At 61.4% G+C, this 20,453-nt stretch overlaps 11 protein-coding genes across 11 annotated transcripts; 8 read left to right on the top strand and 3 right to left on the bottom strand.

The window, feature by feature from the left end:
* Positions 1–341: 341 nt before the first annotated feature.
* SPRG_04520 (hypothetical protein) lies at positions 342–939 on the top strand. Its single transcript, XM_012343441.1, has 2 exons — positions 342–792; positions 842–939. The coding sequence occupies exons 1-2, from the start codon at positions 370–372 to the stop codon at positions 854–856; spliced, it is 438 nt and encodes a 145-aa protein (XP_012198831.1). The 5' UTR covers positions 342–369; the 3' UTR covers positions 857–939.
* Positions 904–1,732, bottom strand: SPRG_04519 (hypothetical protein; the record flags this gene model as incomplete). Its single annotated transcript, XM_012343440.1, has 3 exons — positions 1,656–1,732; positions 1,532–1,594; positions 904–1,488 (listed from the first exon to the last, which is right to left on the bottom strand). The coding sequence occupies exons 1-3, from the start codon at positions 1,695–1,697 to the stop codon at positions 904–906; spliced, it is 690 nt and encodes a 229-aa protein (XP_012198830.1). The 5' UTR covers positions 1,698–1,732.
* An 875-nt stretch (positions 1,733–2,607) lies between these two features.
* Positions 2,608–4,998, top strand: SPRG_04518 (TKL protein kinase). Its single transcript, XM_012343439.1, has 7 exons — positions 2,608–3,011; positions 3,058–3,150; positions 3,199–3,291; positions 3,339–3,401; positions 3,449–3,583; positions 3,634–3,785; positions 3,833–4,998. Exons 1-7 carry the CDS (start codon positions 2,731–2,733, stop codon positions 4,948–4,950), a joined length of 1,935 nt encoding a protein of 644 aa, XP_012198829.1. The 5' UTR covers positions 2,608–2,730; the 3' UTR covers positions 4,951–4,998.
* A 1,010-nt stretch (positions 4,999–6,008) lies between these two features.
* Positions 6,009–7,566, top strand: SPRG_04517 (serine/threonine protein kinase; the record flags this gene model as incomplete). Its single annotated transcript, XM_012343438.1, has 4 exons — positions 6,009–6,130; positions 6,181–6,246; positions 6,290–7,292; positions 7,342–7,566. The coding sequence occupies 4 exons, from the start codon at positions 6,009–6,011 to the stop codon at positions 7,564–7,566; spliced, it is 1,416 nt and encodes a 471-aa protein (XP_012198828.1).
* Positions 7,567–8,209: 643 nt separating this feature from the next.
* On the top strand, positions 8,210–9,880 carry SPRG_04516 (TKL protein kinase; the record flags this gene model as incomplete). Its single annotated transcript, XM_012343437.1, has 3 exons — positions 8,210–8,391; positions 8,438–8,503; positions 8,549–9,880. 3 exons carry the CDS (start codon positions 8,210–8,212, stop codon positions 9,843–9,845), a joined length of 1,545 nt encoding a protein of 514 aa, XP_012198827.1. The 3' UTR covers positions 9,846–9,880.
* Positions 9,881–9,963: 83 nt separating this feature from the next.
* On the bottom strand, positions 9,964–10,447 carry SPRG_04515 (hypothetical protein; the record flags this gene model as incomplete). Its single annotated transcript, XM_012343436.1, has 2 exons — positions 9,964–10,017; positions 10,259–10,447. 2 exons carry the CDS (start codon positions 10,445–10,447, stop codon positions 9,964–9,966), a joined length of 243 nt encoding a protein of 80 aa, XP_012198826.1.
* A 169-nt stretch (positions 10,448–10,616) lies between these two features.
* Positions 10,617–10,819, top strand: SPRG_04514 (hypothetical protein; the record flags this gene model as incomplete). Its single annotated transcript, XM_012343435.1, has 2 exons — positions 10,617–10,786; positions 10,813–10,819. 2 exons carry the CDS (start codon positions 10,617–10,619, stop codon positions 10,817–10,819), a joined length of 177 nt encoding a protein of 58 aa, XP_012198825.1.
* Positions 10,820–11,315: 496 nt separating this feature from the next.
* SPRG_04513 (serine/threonine protein kinase) lies at positions 11,316–12,709 on the top strand (the record flags this gene model as incomplete). The annotated part of the gene is made up of 2 exons (XM_012343434.1): positions 11,316–11,377; positions 11,434–12,709. 2 exons carry the CDS (start codon positions 11,316–11,318, stop codon positions 12,707–12,709), a joined length of 1,338 nt encoding a protein of 445 aa, XP_012198824.1.
* Positions 12,710–13,145: 436 nt separating this feature from the next.
* On the top strand, positions 13,146–13,840 carry SPRG_04512 (hypothetical protein). The gene has a single exon (XM_012343433.1). The coding sequence runs from the start codon at positions 13,226–13,228 to the stop codon at positions 13,790–13,792; it is 567 nt and encodes a 188-aa protein (XP_012198823.1). The 5' UTR covers positions 13,146–13,225; the 3' UTR covers positions 13,793–13,840.
* SPRG_04511 (hypothetical protein) lies at positions 13,804–14,572 on the bottom strand. The gene is made up of 3 exons (XM_012343432.1): positions 14,404–14,572; positions 14,143–14,359; positions 13,804–14,091 (listed from the first exon to the last, which is right to left on the bottom strand). The coding sequence occupies exons 1-3, from the start codon at positions 14,542–14,544 to the stop codon at positions 13,814–13,816; spliced, it is 636 nt and encodes a 211-aa protein (XP_012198822.1). The 5' UTR covers positions 14,545–14,572; the 3' UTR covers positions 13,804–13,813.
* A 63-nt stretch (positions 14,573–14,635) lies between these two features.
* SPRG_04510 (hypothetical protein) lies at positions 14,636–18,649 on the top strand (the record flags this gene model as incomplete). The annotated part of the gene is made up of 13 exons (XM_012343431.1): positions 14,636–15,244; positions 15,294–15,359; positions 15,401–15,638; positions 15,691–16,140; positions 16,220–16,353; positions 16,413–16,537; positions 16,580–16,766; positions 16,818–16,898; positions 16,958–17,164; positions 17,213–17,499; positions 17,526–17,792; positions 17,838–18,031; positions 18,084–18,649. The coding sequence occupies exons 1-13, from the start codon at positions 14,648–14,650 to the stop codon at positions 18,647–18,649; spliced, it is 3,399 nt and encodes a 1,132-aa protein (XP_012198821.1). The 5' UTR covers positions 14,636–14,647.
* Between the last annotated feature and the right edge of the window lie 1,804 nt (positions 18,650–20,453).

The following is a 20,453-nucleotide window of genomic DNA, read 5'->3' as shown; positions in this document are numbered from 1 at the left end:
AGCAAACACTGGAGCCGCGCGCTCTTCTACGGTGCTAAGTAGACCTGTCCAGCCAACCGGGGCTCCCTCGGCGACGTAAGGTGCGATCTGCGTCTCCAATTTAAAAGCTCGGTGACTGACTTGATGCTCGTGGTACATGTACGTGGTAAGCTTGTCCTTGAGCTGCCGGTCCTCCTAGTCCTCTGTCTTCTTGGTTGACATTTCTTCTTTACCAGGAGTAGAGCAGCCTTGGTGCGTTGTGGTAGATTCTGGCAAAGATCGTGATTCCGCCAATCACAGCACGGAACGATGTGGATTGGATAAAAAGAAGTAGCCAATCACGTGCGAGGCGATTGGAGACTGGTTCAAAGAGCAGCGGCGACGCGACCCATGAGCGGCCACCAGAAGCTCTGCGCGACGCGGTGTCCTCTACCGTCGGCGGCCGACGAGCGCGTCCACGTGCTACCATGCAAGGTCAAGCACGATGGCAAGGCGCCGATCTCGTCGTACTTTGTCGTCGAGGACGCCGGCGACGCCAAGGCGGCGCGCTTCCGCGGGATCGAGCTCAGTGGCACCGAGGTGCACCTCGACACTCTCGGCTACGCGGGCCTCGTCATGGTCGACGAAGGCGTGCCAGATGAGACGGCTGAAGATGACTTTAACGCCTTCTCGTCGGACGCGCCGCCAGCGCCCAGTTCGATCTGGGAGATCGAAGGCCACTTCGCGACGTTGGTCGACTGGCAGACCAAGGACTTGCCTTCGAACGACGCGATCGCCAAGCGCTTGGCGCACTGGAACATCATCTCGGCTGCGGTAGGGCTCTACAGAGGCGCTGCTTCCTGGCTCATGCTGCGATGATTAGATCCACGACGACTGACCGAGCTCATTCACGTCCTTATGAGCTAGTACTTGTAGCACTCTATTCTATCGTCGAAAGAACGTCGACGTCTTGTTTTCTTGCATCGCCTTGTAGCGACCAGCATAGTACCCCGACTGATACCACGAGAGGAGGAGCTTGGAGAGATCGTCGTCCTGGACCATCGGCGGCGACAAGCCTGGCATACCCGGCAGCCCACCGTGCTGCTGTTGACAGCCGTACGGACACGCCGGCGCGGGATGTGGCGCAAACGACGGCGACGCGCCCTGCGTCATGGCATGCGCGTAGGCACGGGCATACGCATCGGCGTACTGCTCCGTCGCTCGCGGTGTGTGCTGCGTGTGGGCGGCGTGTGGCGAGGGGTAGGCCGCGTGCGGAGGTGTCGACGGTGGGTAGTTGTGCGCTGGAAAGGCAGCGTGCGAGGGTGTAGCATAGCCGTGCGAGTGGTAGTACGTAGCCTCTGGTGGAGGAAATGTCGACTGATGGGCTTGGAATGAGCTGCCCGGGATGCCCCCGTGCACAGCGGGCGGTGGCGTGTGCATGGGCACACTACGATGCGACACAGCGGGTGACTTGGGCGGGCTCAATGCGTGCGTGTGCGGTGCGGCGGAATGGTGCGTCGGCGCGTGGCTCTACCAATGTTGCATGAGGCGTAGCTACATGGGCGGGGCGTACCGCGGTGCGTGGGGCGTGCTTGGCCGGCTTGGCCTTGCGCTTGTTCACGGCGGCATCAAAGGCCTACTCGAGCATAACGCATTTGCTTCTTGTAGACGCGCTATAGGATGCTACGAAGTAGTACCTTCATGATGGCCAGGTCGTCCCATTGCTCGTCGTCCGCCATCTCCCTGCAAGCGTTCTCCGTGGCGTCCAGTTGGTAACGTTTTCTGATTCGCCAAAAAGGGTGTATTATATGCACCAATCACAACCCTGTCATATTTACGGTACAAACGATAAAAATACCGGACTTTTGATAACGACGCAGCAATTCGAACGATGACGTTTGGACGGCGATGGTGGCCTTGAGCGAGCTCCTCGAGCAAGGACGTCCAGTGTACGCGCGCATCGAACACAGCGTCCAGCACTGACCGAGTCCACTCTGTTGGCGTTCGTTTCAAACCGAACACGCACCTGGTCGTCGCATGTTGTTGCTATGCATCCGCTGCTACACCGTACTTTCTACATGTTGAAAATCCCGAGCTGTGCACTGGCTCACACCCGCCGCTCCTCCTCGCCCGCATGACCACCGCATCACCACCACCGAGCGCTGCTTGGGTTGTGAGATGGCAACATGAGGTTGCCTTTGCGTTTCTCAGTCGAGTCGTTGACAAGCTTCCTTTTCGGGTCGCGCAACGTGTTCAAGGATTGGTTGTCGTTGCAGCTGCGTCGTCGGGGTTGTTGCAGCGGGTCGTCGGCGCAATGCTAAGGGCGGCTTCTTCCAACGCAGCACGTCGATGAATCCGCGTGACGCGCCCAAGCGGGGTGGCGCCATGTGGAGGCCGCGTATAATAATATTCGTGTCGTACGAATGTACATACCATATTTCATATATATTATAGTGGAATAAAACGTAGGCATTGTATTTCACGTCCACGATCGAACCACGTGCATGGTTTCTTGAACGGGTTGGCATACAAACATCAAGTCACGCTGGTCAAACGAATTTAATTGCTTTCACCGAGTGGCGTTCGTTGGGTTTTATCTTGGGTTTTGTATGTGCAGAGGGCCAGTGTGGCTGATACACACCCTATTACTACGCGAAAGCGCCGGCGCTCATTTCTAGTGAGGGCGTCAAGCCAGGCCCGTCATTTGACCTTGCAGCCTTGCGGTAGCCGACTTCACCGACTCCAGCCCCGAGTACCTACCTATACAGACCCATGGCCAAGACCCCGCTAGCGCTCCTCGCAGGGCTCGCGCTCGCGGCCGCCCAGGTCACGACGCCGACGACCTCGCAAGCGCCGTGCACCTTGGATGTTGTCGACAAGCAATGGTGCCTCACGTGTCCGGAGAAGCAATGCATCCCGGCTGCCGCGACTGTCAGCCTTGCGATCACCAAGGCAGCCAACAACAACACGGTGCCACCTGGCGCACTCTCAATCACAGGTGCCAAGTTTGCCAAGCTCGTGGCGACCGACAGCGTTGGTGTGATCAAGACCCTGTATGCGCGCAGCGAAGCGAATCTACGGCCTCATGCGGATGGCTAGGAACATCGTGCGTGGCTTCTCGGGAGCGGCTGTGAATGAGCACATCAACCTCGGCAAGGGCGCGTTCGCTGGCATGAAGGCCCTCGACGCGCTGTACGTTGCCACGGCCGACCTCGTTTTCGCTCATAGTATTGATGCTAGGAACGGCAACTGCGTCAAGTCGGCCGATAAGAACGAGTACTTGGAGATCACGCGTGTCGAGTCCGGCGCGCTCCCGCTGTCGCTCACGAGCCTGTACGCGACGACATCTCGTTGACAGCGTCGCTCACGTGGTAGTCTAGGATTCTGGACGGCTGCTTTACGACAGAGATTGCGCTGCCCGAGGCGACCAACCTCACCGAGCTGTACGCTCATCGTCACCGTGACGCAGCCATCTCATCCGACGTCGTAGGACCGTCCACTACCACGAGATGGCGGCGCTGCCGACGACGGGCATTAGCGCGCTCTACAGTGCGCAGTTCACCAACAGCGCCAAGCTCACCAAGTTCCCCAACCAGTATTTATCCGTGCCTGGCCTCACGCTCTTGTATGCCATTTCACACACCCGATTCCACCGTGACGAGAACATCTTCATAGGAACCTCTCGTACAACAGCATCGAGACGGTCAGCTTCACGTCGGCGCAGGAAGCCGCCAAGTTTACTGCGCTCGGAACGGCCTGCATCGTGACGGAAGCGTTCGCTGCCACCAAGACGTGCAACGACGCGGCCAAGGTCGTGTGCGCGCCAGGTTCGACCTCAAATATGCCAAATGGACCATCTGACAATGCGTGCTAGTGTCGGCCAGTCGCAGTGGTAGCGATGGCCCGTCCTCTGGTGCCGTGACAACGCTCGTGGTCGTGAGCTGCCTCGCGTCGATCCTCGTGCTCGTCGCCATCATCGTGCACCGCCGCAGCCGCCGCGCGAGCGCGCGGTCGCCCGGCATGAGCTCGGCGCACTCGCCCGACGATTTCTTCTACGACGTCGACGAAGCGTACGTGACAAACCAAACCATGTCCAAGTACAAGACGGCGGGTGCGAACGACGCGACGCTGACCAAGCTGCCGCCGGAGCACGTGGCGCTCGCACGCTGCCTCGGTGGCGACATTTGGATGGGCGAGATGACGACGACGAACGCGCGGCTCGCGCTTCGCCGGGCACCGCGCCTCGCCGGCGACCACATCACCGACAGCTTCTTCCAGGGCGTCAAGGAGATGGCGCGCTTGTCGCACCCGAACCTCGTCGCGTACCTTGGCGTCACGTGCTTGTCCGGCACGGACATTTACGCCGTCGCCGAGTTCCAGGACAAGGGCAGCCTCGCGAGCGTGTACCAGACCGTGCCGCTGACGTGGGACATCCAGCTGCGCATGGCAATCGACGTGGCCGAGGCGATCCACTATCTGCATACGCTCTTGCCGTCGCCCGTGCCGTGCGAGCACCTCAAGAGCTCGATGGTGCTCGTCGGAGCCAACTACAGCTGCAAGCTCAACATCTTTCACTTCATGGCGTCCTTCAAAGCCAGCGTCTTGTGCAAGGAGATGTACGGCGCCAACCGCATTGCCTGGAAGGCGCCGGAAGTGCTCATCAATGAGTGGAAGAACTTTTTGGCCGCCGACGTCTACTCGCTCGGCGTCGTCCTCGCGGAAATTGGCACGACGACGCGGCCGTTCGACAAGGAAATCTCCGAGGTCGGCATGGTCCAAACGGATGTGTGGATCCTCGACAACGTCATGGCCGGGCGTGGCGTGCCGCCGCCCTTTGACACCAAGAGCCTCAAGTGGGTCAACCTCCCGGACGCGTACCAGAAGCTCGTGATGGCGTGCTTGGATCCGATGCCGAGCCGGCGCCCGAACTCGGGGATTGTCCTCCAGCGCCTCAAGGACCTCAAGACCTCGATCCATACGGCGGAGTTGTAGGAGTCGTGTGGTAGCTTTGATATTTGAAGACAACCCGTGTATGGATGCTTGCTGGTCCAGAAGCGTCGAGAGAGCAGCATGGCAATGGCACCACTGCCCACGCTCTCTGGCGTACTATTAGCGGCCACGCGATTGCCTACGCCTGGATGACATGGAGGATCGTGTATGGACGCATGGACAGAGGTATGGACGTCATTGCCCTGGTCATCGCCTGTCGACAACTGGACAACTTGCTCGCCAGCGACCGTCGTTGGCCGCAAACCATCTGGCGGCGCACCGCTCCGATGCGCGGTTGCTGGATTTGATGCTGGATGATGATTGCCCGCGAGGTCGTGCGGAGACGCATGACCCATCCTCGCCCATGCATATGCAGCCCATGCGCCATGGCCTCTTGTCTGCTTCCTGCCAGGCGTCGATGGCCAAGGACATGGCGGCGGTACAATTGGCGGCGTCAAGGCCACGGACGTCGGTGGTGCTTGCCGGTGGCGACGCGCAGGATATTTTTTGAAAAAAAGTCCAAATCCGATACAAATAGCAAGCTATTTTAACATATTCAGCAGAAATATTGTTGGAATTTCGCGTCGCCTCCGATTGGCTGCGTCGGCGTCGGTGCAAGGATTGTTGTCGGGCTCATTTTCGATCGGCTGCCCATGACGGCCGCGAGGACGACGGCGCGGGCGGCTACCGAGTGCTACAACCGAACGGAGCCGGCAGCGAAGCGTCCGACAAGCGTATGGTGCTACGAGGGCGGCGCCATGACCGTCGACATCCAAGCCGCCGGCGGTATCGCGATCGACGCGTCGTCCTGGGCCGCCATGAACCTCTCCCAGCTCACCATGTACTGCCTTGCAGTGTCGATGGCACGGACGACGACTCATGCGATTGCATTAGAAATGGTCATGGGCACCCGTGGTCGTTTGAGCCCCCGGCAACCTCACGAACGTGGTGGCCTTGTACGTTCTACTGGCCATACAGGGGTGGCCATTGATGCCTGCCTGACTTGTAGAACGCTGGACGGACTCTCAGACGTCTCGAGCCTCGCATCGCTGCAAGCCCCGATGGCGAGCCTCTTGTACGTTGCTTCTACCTGCAGCAAGGTCTCATGCACAATCTACAGCGTGCTCCAGAACGCGACCGTGACGTCGATCTCGCTGCAAAACTACACCAAGCTGGCTTTTGTGTACGCCCACCACTTCTGCTCGCAGCGCTTCTGCATCCGATCGCGAATAGGAACTTTGTCGACGTGCCCAACCTTCAAGTCGCGACGCCCTTCAACGTCTCGGCGCCGCCGCACGCGTACGTGCTTCCTGTATCTATGGCTGCACGAACTGTGCTCTAGGTACATCGCGGGCGCTCCTCGCCTCAACACGACACTCTGGCTCGCGCCGAACGACGCAAGCCAGGCCACAAAGAGCCCGCGCGACAGCCTCGAGAGTGGCAGCATCAACGTGACGGACGCGCCTGCCATGGCATCGGCCGACGGCAGCACCATGAGCGCGCTTGTCGTCGTCGCCGTCATCCTCGGCGTCATTGCCGCCTTTGTGTTCGTCGTTGCCGCCTTCATGTACCTCCGCCGCCGGCGCGCCGCGTCGCCGCCCGCTGCCGTGCCAACGACATGCGACCGCCTCTCGACAGCAAGCTCGACGGGGCGCAAGTCGAGTCATGCCCTAGCAGTGTCCGATCCGAGCTTGTCCGACCCGATGCTCGCGTCGTTTCCGGATTACCTCCGGCTGCCAGCCCCGACGCGCATGACGCTCGTCAAGCCGAGTCGGGCGCTGCTGCAAGGCGTGTTCGAGGACCGGGATGTCGTCATCAAGTACGTCTCGAAAGAATCGCCGGACGTTGAGACGTTCTTGTCCGACCTCTGGCTCGTCTCGAACCTCCAGCATGTGAACCTCGTGCTCTTCCTCGGCGTCGCGTCCTTCCCGCGCCTCGACGACATGTGCGTCGGCGCGGTCGTCGAGTGCATGGAGAACGGGTCACTGGCGACGGTGCTTGCAAACCCCAAGATTGCCATCTCGGACGACGTCGAGTGGAACATGTGCATAGACGTCGCGACCGCCGTGCAGTTTGTCCATGGCCGCGGCCGGTCGCTGCCGTGCTTGGCGAGTCGCAAGTTCCTTGTCAACGCCGAGATGCAAGTCAAGCTCAACGTGCTGAGTCTATTGACGTATTCAGATTTGCGCTTGCCGGACGGGCCGTCGTTTGGCAGCCAGCGACTCGCACACAAGGCGCCCGAGGTCCTCCGCGGTGACTGCATGGACGAGGTCGCGGCCGACGTCTACTCGGTGGCGCTGCTTCTGGCCGAAATTTGCACGCGGCTGCGTCCGTTTGCGACCGAGGTAGTTCGATCTGTGCATTTGGCGGTGCTGACGGAGACGACGTGGATAGCTGCACGACCTGGGCAATGTCGGCGTCGATGTCTTGTTGCTAGAGCGAGCGGCGAAGGATGGCACGGTGGCACCGTACGACGTGGCGACGCAACTCAGTGGGTACCCGGCCGAGTTGCAAGCGCTCTTGCTGCGCTGCTGGGCGTTGCATGCGTGCGACCGGCCATCGATGGACGAGGTTGTCGCTGTGCTGCAGATCGTCTACGAAGACCGCTACGTCATCTAACCGACCGAACTATCGAGCTGCCACATTCGACTGCCGATTCCTACATTTGAGTATCTCCACCCTGCGTACCGTAGTGTAGCGTGATTGTACGGTAACAAGGATCGCAGGAACAGCTGGGTTGCCCATCGCGGGCAACAAATTTGGCGCACAGCTTCTCTTGAAGGGGCTCGGACGGAGGCAGATAGTACATACTGCACGAGTGCCACGGTGTCAAAGTCACGATCCGTTTCAACGTGCATTTTGGCTCGCATGTCTCGGCTCGCTGGGGCTCCTGCCCTGGCACTGCGACCGCAAGGCACGCTTGTTGGCTTCACAACGTCGGCGGTGGCTAGTTCCTATCCTATCTGGCTTGCAGGAGCGCTCGAGGTTGCGAGTATCCAAGACGCTTTCTTCGTTGATGGGACGAACGAACCAACTACCTACCATGTTGTCGCCCTTCTTGCACTTTATGAAGCGCTTCGACCGAGTTGTGCAAGTGATTGTGCTGGCAAGGAAGCACTTGTGCATGGGGTTGTATGACGTGGCAGCCTCCTGTGTGTCAGATCTTGGATTTCTTATAGGCCACGCGCTCGGATTGGCCAGTCTTGTGTGGGTGGGGTCGGTCGAAAATGAAGTATTTGCCAACGTGAAGTCGACCGCCGCCATGACCGAGACGCGATGGACGTGCGACGCGCAGTCGAAAGCCACGTGGTTGACCAGCGCGGACGGCAAAGTGCTACGACTCCTGGAGCACGAGGGGAACCTCCGCTCGACCAACTGCACGGCAGAACCGGCCCGTCAACCGCCGTTCCAAGACATCTTGCGGAGCGTATCGACGCTCGTCGTGTAAGACCACATATCCCGATAGTCTACTCATCTGCATCTCGTGCAGAAACTACTGGCCCGAGACGACGTTCACCCGCCGCCGGCTCCCAGAGATGCTCAAATTGACAAACCTGTACGCTGCGTTGCGCCGTCTCGCACTCGACCGTCGTTGCCGTAGGAGCATCACCGTCCAGGATACCAGCACCACGCTGGAGCTGTGCGCGTTCGAGAAGCTGCAACAGGTCAAGATCAAGATCCGAGAAAACGATCTCGAAAAGTGTGCCAGCATCGACGCCAGCGCCGAAAGATCCGAGTGTACGAGCTACACCCTCTCGGAACTGCCGACGTGCAATGCCTCGCGGACGCCACCGACGAATGCGACCGAGAAGACAACACGGATCCCGTCGGTCGAGCCAACGACGTTTCCACCGTCGTCGGGCCATGGCTCGACCGTCGGGCTGGCGGTTGGTTTCTCAGCGCTTGCGCTTCTAATCGTCGTGGCCATCCTCTTTGTGCGGCGCCGCCGTCGCGCATCGCCAAAGGACGATGCCAACGCGTACCACGAAGTCCACGATCGTACGCTCCTCGCTGGTGGTAGCCACGAAACGATCGTGGCGCCGTGCAGCACGCTCATCGACCACCCAGCGCTCAAGGCGCACTGGCGCGCCGACCTCGTGAACACCAAGACGACTGCAATGCGCGGCAGCCACGACATGCTCTGGTGCCGAGACGCGACCGGAGCCAAGCTCGCGCTCAAGTCCCTCGACCTCACGACCGTGGTGCAGACGATGTTTCTCGCGGGCTTCCAGCGCATCGCGTCGCTGCAGCACGACCGGCTTGGCCGCATCCTCGGAGTCTCGGTCGTCAACTACGACGCGGCGCTTGTCCTCGTCACGCCGTACTGCGAAAATGGCGCGCTGAGCTCCGTCCTCCACGATGTCAAAGTGGAGCTCGACTCGGCGGCGTTGCTCTCGATCAGTCGCCACGTCGCCCTCGGACTGCAGTACCTCCACGCGAAGGGCTGCGTCTACGGCCGCGTCTCGAGCCACAAGGTGCTCCTCGACGAGCACTGGAACGCGTCGCTCAACATTTTTGCGTTGCTGACTCCGCTCCACGCACATGCCCATGCCCCGTTTGGCGCCTTTGCGCTCGCAGCATCCGCGCCCGAGCTCCTTCTGGACCAGAGCGGACCGTCGCCTGCCAGCGACGTCTACGCCCTCGGCATGCTTCTCGGCCAAGTCTTCTTGCGCGTCCGGCCGTACGCTGCGCAGCAGCACGATCTCGGGCTCGTCGGTGCCGACCTCGAGCTCGTGCGTCAACTCCAGAAGGGCCGCCGGCCGCCGTTCCCGTTCCCTGAAAAGGCGCTCGTGGCCGCGACGTCGGCGACCTTTGTGGCGCTCGTCAAGGCGTGTTTGCACCCGAACCCGGGCCAGCGCCCGACCATCGATGACGTGGTCGTGCGGCTGCGGCTCTAAGAACCCACCGTCTTGGATATAAAATTGACATGGCCCTATGTATGGTTGTACCCAATGCAACCTGCTCGCAAAGTGTGCATGCCCTGTGCCGTTGGCGCACCTGTAGGACCATGATGCTCTAGGTCGCTTGGCTCTGGCGCTGCGCCATCGCGGTCTGCGTGTTTCGGCGCGACTAGAATCAGACAGCGTGGAAGGCGACCTGCACCGTGGGACGACCACTGTGGCCGCGTCGTTATCGAACATCGGGTCCAACACGCTGGCGCATCCAATCGTTCGGCTGGCAGTCGACTGATATCACACGCACACCGCGCCGGAGAGTGGCACGGCGCTGCGTCATGGGCGTGGAGCGGGTGGGCGCCAGCGTGGGAACCCTCGTCCATCCGTTTGGATACCGTCGTCGTCGCGACACGTACGCGGGTGTAATACCCGCGATCAAGGATCCATGCGTCGCCGGTATCTTTGGCGTCCTCGCTTCCGTGCGCCCGTGTTGCAGCCGGCGTCGCCTCGCCGGGACCACTGCAGACGCCCGCCATGCGTGTTGCCACTTGGCGCTTGCCACTTAGCCCCGCAGGCGGGTGCACCTGGATGAGCCGCTTGCCCATCCTCGGGCGCCGGCCGCAACGTGCTGCAGGCCGTCATGCGACGGAGATGCTTGGAGGATGGGACACTTCCTGGCGTCATACGGATACGCTGGTACATTATCCGGATGTGCGTGAAACGTTGCCGGAAGCGGATGATTTCTCCATTTCCGCGATCGACCGAGCGCCCGCGATGGCCGTCCGTCTCTGGGCGACGTCCGAGGACCTCGGCGCCATGACCCCGGACCTCGCATGGTACATGACGATGGAAGGCGGCTTCTTCTACGCGGTGCATGGGTCGGAACCCGGCTATTCCCTGCAGCAGCTCGAGCAGCTCCTGCGGCCCGTCCTGTCCCTGCGCATGTACGCTCCGAGATCGACGTGCCAAGTCGCTGAAGATGCATGGTAGGACCTTTCTCGCCACCATCGATGCCATCTCGCCGTTTACGCTACCAACGACGCTCTTCCCGCGCCTCCACCATGCGTACTTGGCGCGATCGCGACGACTTGTCCGGACTCATGGCCATGTAGCGAGTTTGCCAACGTCTCCAGCGCTGCACTCCTTGGACCGTTCACAAACAATGGCGCGATCAGTAGCATGTACGTGCAGCGACCCTTCTCGAACACACCACCGATCGTGATCCAGGCAGATCGCAGACTCGACCTTGCCAGCGCTGGACCTCTCGCGCTATACCAACCTCTCGACCCTGTATGGACCCGACTCGATATCGCCACGTATCTCATGCGTCTGCACGTAGCACCCTCGTAACCGTTCGATGCGATGCTTCCCCGATCGTATTACCGACGTCCTTGTCGCCGCCCCGTCTCGTCATGTACGTGTTGCAGCATTCGCCCTTAACCAGCGTCGATTGAACCGTTGGCTACTAGCACCATGACATCGTCCAACGCTCACTTCGCCGCCCTTGACGTCGCGCGGGCGTACGCTCTCAACATGTAGTCATCCTTGCACCCTCCTGATTGACTGCGTATGTTCACAAATATCTGCGTAGCACGACCGACTCAGTCGACGACTGCCGGGCACTTCAACGCGCGTCGTTCGAGCCGAGTACAACAACACCCCGATGCCTCTGTGTCAACACGACCCTCGTGTGCCCCACGACACCGACGACCCCAACATCCCCGACGATTGCCTTGCCGACAAGCGGAAGCGCATCGTCGCTGCCGTCGGCCGCCGTCGCCTCGGCCCTCTCGACAAGCGCCATCGTTGGTGTCGTCCTCGGAGCTCTCGTGTGTCTTTGTCTTCTCGTGAGTCTCGCCCTGTACTACCGGCGGCAGCACAGGACGCTCAAAGCTCACGCGTGCTCGTCGAACCCGTCATCGCCCATCGAGGCGTACCTCGAGGTGCGATCGCCGCACCAGCGCGTCGTCTCGCTCGTCGCATCGCTTCCCGACCCGTGCCAAGTCTTTCGCGACGCGTTCCCGGACTTTACGCTGCCGCTCGAAAAGGAAAAGACGTCCAAATTGGCCACGAGTCGGTCCATGCGGCTCTGCTACAGCGACGGCGCCAAGCTCGCGCTCTTCCCAATCAAGGTCACGGCGTCCGAGAAAGCTGCCTTTATCCAGCGCGTGCACATGCTGCGAGATCTTCCGCCCCACCGCCACCTCGTGGCGCTTCTCGGAGTGTCGGTCATCAACTACCGCACCGAGTTTGCTGTCGCCGTCCCGTTTGCCGAGCGCGGCAGTTTAGCGCATGCTCTGCACCATGGGCCGCCTGTGCCAGCGCCGCTCGAAATGGCCCATGGCATTGCATCCGGTCTGGCCGCGCTGCACGCGCAGAGCGTGTGCTTTGACGGGCTCACGCCCCACCGCGTGCTCGTCGACAAAGCGTTCACGTGCCTCCTGGACACGCTGCACCTGCTCCGCACGCACCACCACAATGCTATTGTCTCGTTCGGATCCGACCACATGGCCTACATGGCCCCCGAGGTGCTGCGTGGCGAGCCAGCGACGGTATCTGCCGACGTCTATGCACTTGGCATGCTCCTCGGCGAGATTTGGACGCGGACGCGGCCGTACGCTGCGCTCCTGGCCGCGCACGGGTATGTGCACTGCGATATGGTGCTGCTCGCCGCAGCGCGCGACTGTGTGCGCGTGTCTCCGTTCGACATGGTCTCGCACGCCGGCGTTGCCGCGGTCATTGCCATGTGCACGGTCGACGACGTCACCGCGCGGCCGACCGCCGAAGGCGTCGCCGACGTGCTTCTCGACCTCGCCCGTGCGTCCGAGGCGTCATCGTCGCGGCTCTCGTCGCCGCATCCACTGTAGTGTGCTACCCTTCTAATCGTATCGTCGTCTCTTGTGCGTGGCCTCGTGTGCAGCTCTCGCAGCTACAGTCACCCTTGCTGGCCTCGTAGGAGCTGCAGGCCTTGACATGACGTCGCGTGTCTACCGGTACGATAATCACCCTGCGCCATGTTGCGTCCAATGCAGCCGTATGGTGAATGTCGCCATGGTGTCGACCACCTTGGCGTCGACGCGCGCACGTCGCCACTTGGTCGTGACTGGGTCGGTCGATCTGTAGAGTTACTGCCGTGGCCAGCGGCTGGTTGCGCAGCGGTTTAGCATGCAGCGACGTGGTCGCTTGACGGTAAGTGCCCTGCGGGCACCCCACGCGGCGTCGTTTCTCTGGCGCGGCGCTGGCACCTGCGTCGCACGGGGTAGTACTGGCTCTTCTCTGTACGGTACGCCGACGTGGGAAATATAAAAATCGACCGGCGCACCCAACAGACCGACGTTGTCCCATCCCGATCCGCTTGCCGTCAGAAGCGAATCGATCGGACGATGGCGGCCACTCCTCTTGGCCGATTGGGTACGGCGGCGGCGCAGACACGCAGCGCGTGCCCGCGCGACCGGTGGGTCCCGGACAGTGCGCGCTCCCACTGCAGCTGCTGCGGCAAGACGTTCGCGCTCCTCCGGCGGCGCCACCACTGCCGCGTCTGCGGCGACATTGTGTGCGGCAAGTGCACGACCCGTGTCCTACTGCGCGACTGCGCCATGCGCGCGGGCAAGTCGTGCGTCGCCTGCGCGATCGTGACCGACACACACGACATGCTCGATTTGGCCGCCGGTATGGAGAAGCGCCCGACGTGCCCCATGTTTGTCGACCTCTTGCCGTCGAGGAAGTGGAAGGATGTGCACAAGGAAGTGGCCCACCGCGCGTGCTCGATCTGCCTCGACGACTACCGCGGCCTCGACGGCGTGACCTCGCTGCCGTGCCACCACACATTTCACACCAAGTGCATCACGCCGTGGCTCAGCACGAACGACGAGTGTCCAATGTGCAGGTACACGCTTCCGCGCGACGTGTGCTTTACACGCTCGGACGCGCTCTTCGTCGCGTCAGGGTAGACCTTGAATCATCGTAGTATATTAGTCGTAGCTGTGTTTGATATGCTCGATCTGCGTCACGGGCTGGACGAGCGAGAGCCAAGCGAGGAGCGTCTCGAGAGGCGATGCTGTCGGCCGGTCAGCGAGGAGGAGCCGGAGGCAGCTCGCCGTCTCGCACGGATGTAGCATGTAGCACGGCGTGCTGCGCACTGGGTGCTCGTCTTGGCTGATGAAATGGTCCACGTCGACGATCGACGCGCAGCGATTTGCTGCCGCGTGCACCTGCGCGCGCACGGTTGACGTCGGAACGGGCCGCCCATCTGCATCAACCATATAGCGTGAGGGATGGATGCGTACGAGGCTCGTTGTACCTGGCGTCGTCGCGCGCAGGTAGAGCGTCGGCGCCGCGTACGTGGGGCTATAGACGACGTGGTAGTCGACCAGGACAATGTCGGTCGGTTGCGGCGCAAGGGCGACGACGTCGTCGTCGTCGCTGGCGCTGTCGCATGCGTCGGCAGCATGCGCAGGCGCCGAACAGTGGCGAACGTTGTTGGCCGAGACGAGGAAGCCCCAGCCCGGCAAGATACGCTACATGGCCATGAGCCGTCATCGACGAGATTGTGACGTAATACGTGCAGCGCATGGCCTGCCGGAGCGTTCTCCCATCGCCAATTCCAGCAGCTAAGACGGTCATGGCCGTCGGCGTGAAGGCGCTGCTGGAGGCCAAGGAGCGCGTCGGCGCCGGCGCGGAACTCGGTCCATGTCATCGCCATGAGGATACGCAGTCGAATCTATGCAAATCAAAATCATGCTCGTCCATACAAATATCGAGATGGATTAAAATATGTAAAATAGTACCAGATCGGCTTGAAGACGATGGCAGCCTCGTCCGCAGCCGAGGGCGACGGTCGCCCGGCGCTGAGCGTCTTCCACACGCGCCGGCTCCTGCAGGTGATTGAGCTGCCGCTCGACAACTCGGACGAGACCAACGTCATCTTAAGCTTTGCGTCGCGCTGCGCGGAGAAGAAGCAATTCCAGGCCTTCTACTGCGCGGACAAGACGCTGCTCCTGCGGTCGCTCGAGGAGGATCTGCACCCGCGCTTTTGGCGCGTGCCATGGAACCTCGCGCTCGACCGCATCGCACAAGCGTCGCCCTTCTTCTCGACGGCGGCGCCGACGCTCCAAGGCCCGCCGAGCTCGTCGTCGTCCTTTGGCATTAGCCTCCCCGTCCTCAACCCGCTCTCGTTTGGCGATGAGATGCCCTTCGCGTCGTCTTCGTCGCTACCACCCCTCTCGGCGTCGTCAACGCAGTCGGCCGCGAGCTACGCGACGAATGGGCAGCAGGTCGTCGCGCTCGAGTTCTCGCCCGAAGGCGACTGGCTCGTTGTCGTCGTCGCGTGGGGCCACAAGATGTTCCTCCTCCTCCTTCCCGTCGCCGCGCTCGTCGCCCGCGAGCGCAAGCTCACGCTTCAGGTACGCTCTGCATTGCATGCTCCTCCTCATCTCTCCTTCTTGTGACCAGATGCATCTCAAGGACGTGGCCCCCGGCGATCTCATGAGCGTCGCGCCGAGCCCCATGGCGACGCAGGTACCTTCCTCCTCCGATGCATGTGCTGCATCTTGGCATAGATGATGTCGTACCTCCGCGCGCATGGCCACAACGGCGCCAAGTACAAGTCGACGGTCGCGGGCGACGCCGAGGACTTGAGCACGCTCGAATTTTCGACCGGCATGACGACGCCCACGTGCGTTGTGTGGTGGCGGTCGTTCAACGGCCACAACTACGTGCTTGTCGGGTCGAGTAGCGACCTCATCTCGATCGTCCACGTGGAAACCAACCAAGAGACGTGCCGCTGCGAGCTCTCGGGTTGGCCTGTTTCTTGTATCAAGGTATCAAGTTTTGGATTCTCGTGCGGTAGGCAAAATTCTCTCGATGGACCTGGTCCACGACGATGCCAACGCCACGTCCCTCCTCGTCGCCACGCGCAAGCACAAGGTTGTGCACTACTACAAGGTGCTCTTGGAGCGCCGGTCGAGCGACGGCGCCGTCTTGACGTTCCCAGAACACTTTCTCGACGACAAGGCCTTTCGCCCGCAGCGCATTAAGCAGTTTCCTGACGCGTCGTTGCATGTTGTCCGAGACCTCTTCGCGCGGTCGTCGGGGCTCGTGGCGTTGGACTCCAAGGCGCAGACGATCACGACATTTGCAGACTTGAACTGGCGCCTCGAGTCCAGCTACTTGCTGCCGACGCTCGATGTCTCGGACCCGCAGCTCGTCTACTGCTCGTCGCAACTGCTGCTCGTCCAAGGCAGCACGCACGATGCACAAGCGCTCGCCGTATGGATCTCCCGGCCTTCGCGCGACGACGGTACAGTGTGTCCATCTTTTATATATGGACACCCTGTCCTCCTTGTATATGGACAATAATGCGACGGTATCTTCTATAGGAAGTAGCAATGCGCAGGCGGCACGGGTCGTGCACACGCTCAAGCTGCGTCAAGACGAGTCGGTACGGCGGGTCGTGCCTGGGAAAAGCCTCGGCGGCGACGACCTCCTCTTCTTTGTACACACGGACCACCAAGTATTCTCTACTTTTGCATATATCCTTGTGCGATAGTGGAATATGACGATACCGCGTAGGTCTACGAGTGCCGGCCCAAGTGGTCCCGTCTCTCGCTCTTTGAAGCGCTTCTGGAGCGCTCGATTCACGTCCAGGATGCCGTGTCCATTGGCTACTCGATCGGCATCGACATGGCGTCGCTCTGGTCTGTAGACGACACCACATGGAGCTCTCATCGTTTGAGTAGTGAGGTGGTCGCCGACACCATCTGCGCCCGCGAGCCGAGCAAGGCGATCTCGCGCAACAGCTGCGAGTGGATCATGCGTCTCTACGCCTACTCGCGCGTCTTGCCGTCCAAAGCCGTCGAGAAGCTCGTGCTCCACGGCGGTCTCGTCAACGCGATCGAGTACACGCGCGACGTTCTCTTGCGACCGGTCCGCCTCCATAAAACCTCTGAATATGCGCCTGTCCTCATGACCAAGTAGGGCGATGCGACGTCGCATGTCGAGCGCAGAGTCCTCAGCAACGTGCTCGTGCACTCTGCCCTCCGACTCCTCGCCGACCAAGTAGGCCACCGCATTCTCTATCCTTCCGACAACGGGCTGTCTCATTCGTCGCAACCTAGCTGCCGACGTCGACAAGCAGCGTGACGTGGCCATGGCTGCTCGCGTTCCTCGGATCCAACGCCGACTTTGAGACCGACGTGGCGCTGGCGGCGTGCGCAGCCCACGATGCCGTCGACGCTGTGCTCCATGTCGCGATAGCACGCCACGCGATCCTCGCCGGGCTTCTCGCGCTCCAGTCGGCCGGGTTGGAGCTCTCGGGCGATCATGTACGAGGCTTGTTGCCTCGGCGCGTCTCATTTCGCTGCGTGCGGTAGGTGGCCATGCTCTTGGAGAAGGGCCACGCCGCTGCGCTCGTGCACTGCGCCGTGCGCGGTGTGTTTCGCCGGCTGCCGCTGCAGACGCAGATCCACGTCATGTGCCAAGCGCCGAGCAGCTTGGTGGCGCAGCGCGATTGGCTGCTTCGGACGCTTCCGAGCCTCGACGAGGCGAGCGTGGTGGCGATGGCGACGGTGCTGGACCCGCGCACGGTCGCGACCAAAGCCGCACCGACGCCACCGATCGATGGAACGACGTACCGCGAGTGGGTCAGTGACGTGGCGTCGTCCGAGCGCATGCTGGCCTCGAAAGAAGAGACGATCGAGCTCTTTTGACGGTGCTTTTGCGCCTGAACGCCGACCAGCTCAACGACAAGTCGCCGCGCTTGCCGACGGACGCGTTCTCGCAAATCGAGCTGGAGCGGTTGCTGCGGGCGTGGGCGCCGCAGTACCGCCCGCCGTACCTCGTGCTGCGCTGCGTCGACTATGCCAACTGGGCGGCCGCCGCCGTCTTGTACGAAGCCCACGGCGAGTGGGTCGATGCGATCGAGTGCAAATTGCAGCAGCACGACCTCCAGCAGTAGGAGATTGTTCCAAGTGTCGTCGGCCTCATCCCAATGGTTAGGAAGACGACGCTCTCGGCCTCGAGCGCCGACGAGCTCACGCATCTTTTGATGACGCTGGTGGTGCCGGCGCCAACGCCCGAGCTGCCGCTGCACACGAAACTCTCGCTTCTCTCGCGCATCCTCGTGCAGTGGTTCGCTTCCGGGCACACCACGTCGGAGCTGGAAGCGTTCTTGCAGCACCCCGACCACGACGGTAGATTTCTTTATCTCTGCTTCTTAGGATAAGAACGGAGTGCTATCGATAGGGCACGTCGGAGGCCTCGTGGCGCGGCTGCTCTTTTCGTCCGACGTCGCCTCCGACTTTGCCGAGCGGGACGTGCAGTGGGTCACCGAGTGCCAGAAGCTGCCGTTTACCGGCGCGTATGTGTTCCAGCTGTGCGCGCAGCAGCTGCCCACCTATGACGTGGCGTCGCTTGCGTCGACGACCGACATGCTGCTGGCCAACATTGAGCGCAACAGCGACGAGATCCCGCTCTTGCAGCTGGGTCGTCAAGCGAATCTGGGCCTCGACGACCCGATCGAGACGCACGCCAAGGTCTTTACGTGCGGCCACGCGTACCCCAAGCGCGTCTACGACGACGACGTCCTCTTGGTCTTTGAGAAGCGCATGGCGAGCTTGCCGGCGCTCCGACACACGACGCGTGTGCTCTTGGACGAGTACCGCAAGCCCGGCATGGTGGAAGCGCCGTGCCCTGTCTGCGCGTTCGCACGCATGCAGGCGCTGGTGGCGCAGCAGCAGACGACCGCAGCGATCACGCGCGAGCCGCCCCGCGTCCGCATCGCGACGGTGGATCAGTGGACGTGGAAGTAGCGCAAGATGACCCTGCAGCAACGGTGGTGTCAACGCCAAGAAGAAGGAAGGAACCTTTTGCCACGTGTGTCTTGTGTGTGTGCTGAGGCGACCGCCGCTGTCAAGTACTACGTAGGGAGGTGTATGGATGGACTTGAAGGTGCACATACATATCTGGCAGCCACACGAGTTGTTGACATCATTGCAAGCCGCGCGGTGTGCTCTTGGCGGCGCGTACTGTACCTAGTGCCATTAGTCGTCGGTTGGATCGAGTAGTCCTACTTGAGCCCTTGTCGCGTCGACGCTGCGTCGCGGTCAGAGTTGAATGAGTGGAAGGAGCGAGAGAGCGCGAACGGGCGTGGCTCCACTGGACTGTGTGGCCGGCTGCAAGGTTTGGAGGAACGACGGCGAGGGCGATGCTGCGGCCTCCATGACGTAGAGGAGCGTGTCGTCCTCCATGGAGATTGCCGGCTCTGTCCATCGTCGTTGCTCGCGGTCCGATGGCGCTGACCGGTTTGGACACGTGGCACTCTCCTGGGCGCCTCGGTGTTTCGTTCTTGTCGCGGATTGGTGGGATTTGGCGCGCGATCTTTTCCGAAGTCGATTCCCGCAGCGGAAGCGACAGTCCGTCTTCTTGCAGTCGATATCAATGGAGCCAACGAGGGCGGTTGATGCCCGCGAGTCTACCCGACCCCGTTCCGACGGCAGGATGGATACTCGGTAGTGGGGGTCGCTGCATTACCACCCGCGGTGCGTCGTCGTTCTCTTGTTCTTGGGGTTGAAGGGCGAGGGCAAGCAGAGCTCCAGCGGTCCAAGGACGCAGACTCGACGGGTGCGTCGTCGTCTTCCATTCGCAGGTCGCTTTGTTGCAAGGATCTAAAGTACATATATATATCCCAACGCTCGTGTTTTCTTGAACAAGAAGAGAGATACGTTGACGCCATCGGTATCGCTTGCCCGCGCTCCTTTCCGAGGCGAGCGAAGGGAATTCCTCGTACTATTAATATGGAGAACTACGCCTGCGCTGTCGGCGACGGGTGCGCGCGTTGGCGACGCGTAGCTCCACGTACCAGAACCCTATCCCTTCCCGCGCTCTAGCGACCTTTTGCCGACCGAAAATATCGAAGGCGAAATCCCACCAATCAGCGACGTCATGAAAAACAGAAGGCAGACGGTGGCGCCACGGCGCCGCGCGGCCATCGAGCAAGATATGCTGTGGATGGCGACCGAGTGAGGTCGACGCAGGCAATCGATGCCGGGCAGAGGTAATCGACGCAGACAATCTCGACGACGGAGGATGCTCTGCTGCATCGACCTCGTGGCCTTGGCGCCAGCTCTCTGAGCCGTGCGTGTGGCTACTCGGCCTGGCTACAGTGTAGGCACGACCGGCCAGGCTCTTTGGTTTCTCTCATTCGGCATTTGACCACGATGCAGCGTACGTGGCGTGCGCCCATACAAGCGCTTCTGCACTGTTTGCGTAGGCACCGAAGACGCCGTGAACGCCGCGAGCCTCGACGCGCTCCTCAATACCCAGGTACTGCATCATCGCACGACGCCTCCTCGTGCATGCTGCGTAGTTTTACATCAGCTACACGGTGGCCGAGGCCATTGAGCGCTACGCTGCACACCAGCACATCGCCCATACGCGGGTGCGCAATCAGATCTACGTGCGCCTCGCGGCCTTTTTGCGAACGATCGACGACCTCGCGATCGAGTACGTGCTCCGATGCGATTCTGTTGAAGGTGGTGCAACGGACGGTATTAGCATCCCGATTCTCAAGAAAGAGATCGACATGGAGAGCGTGGCAGCGTTCACGGCCGACGT

This window comes from Saprolegnia parasitica (assembly GCF_000151545.1).
Source record: "Saprolegnia parasitica CBS 223.65 unplaced genomic scaffold supercont2.13, whole genome shotgun sequence".
NCBI lineage: Eukaryota > Oomycota > Saprolegniomycetes > Saprolegniales > Saprolegniaceae > Saprolegnia > Saprolegnia parasitica.
This window is presented reverse-complemented; position numbering and strand designations above follow the sequence as displayed.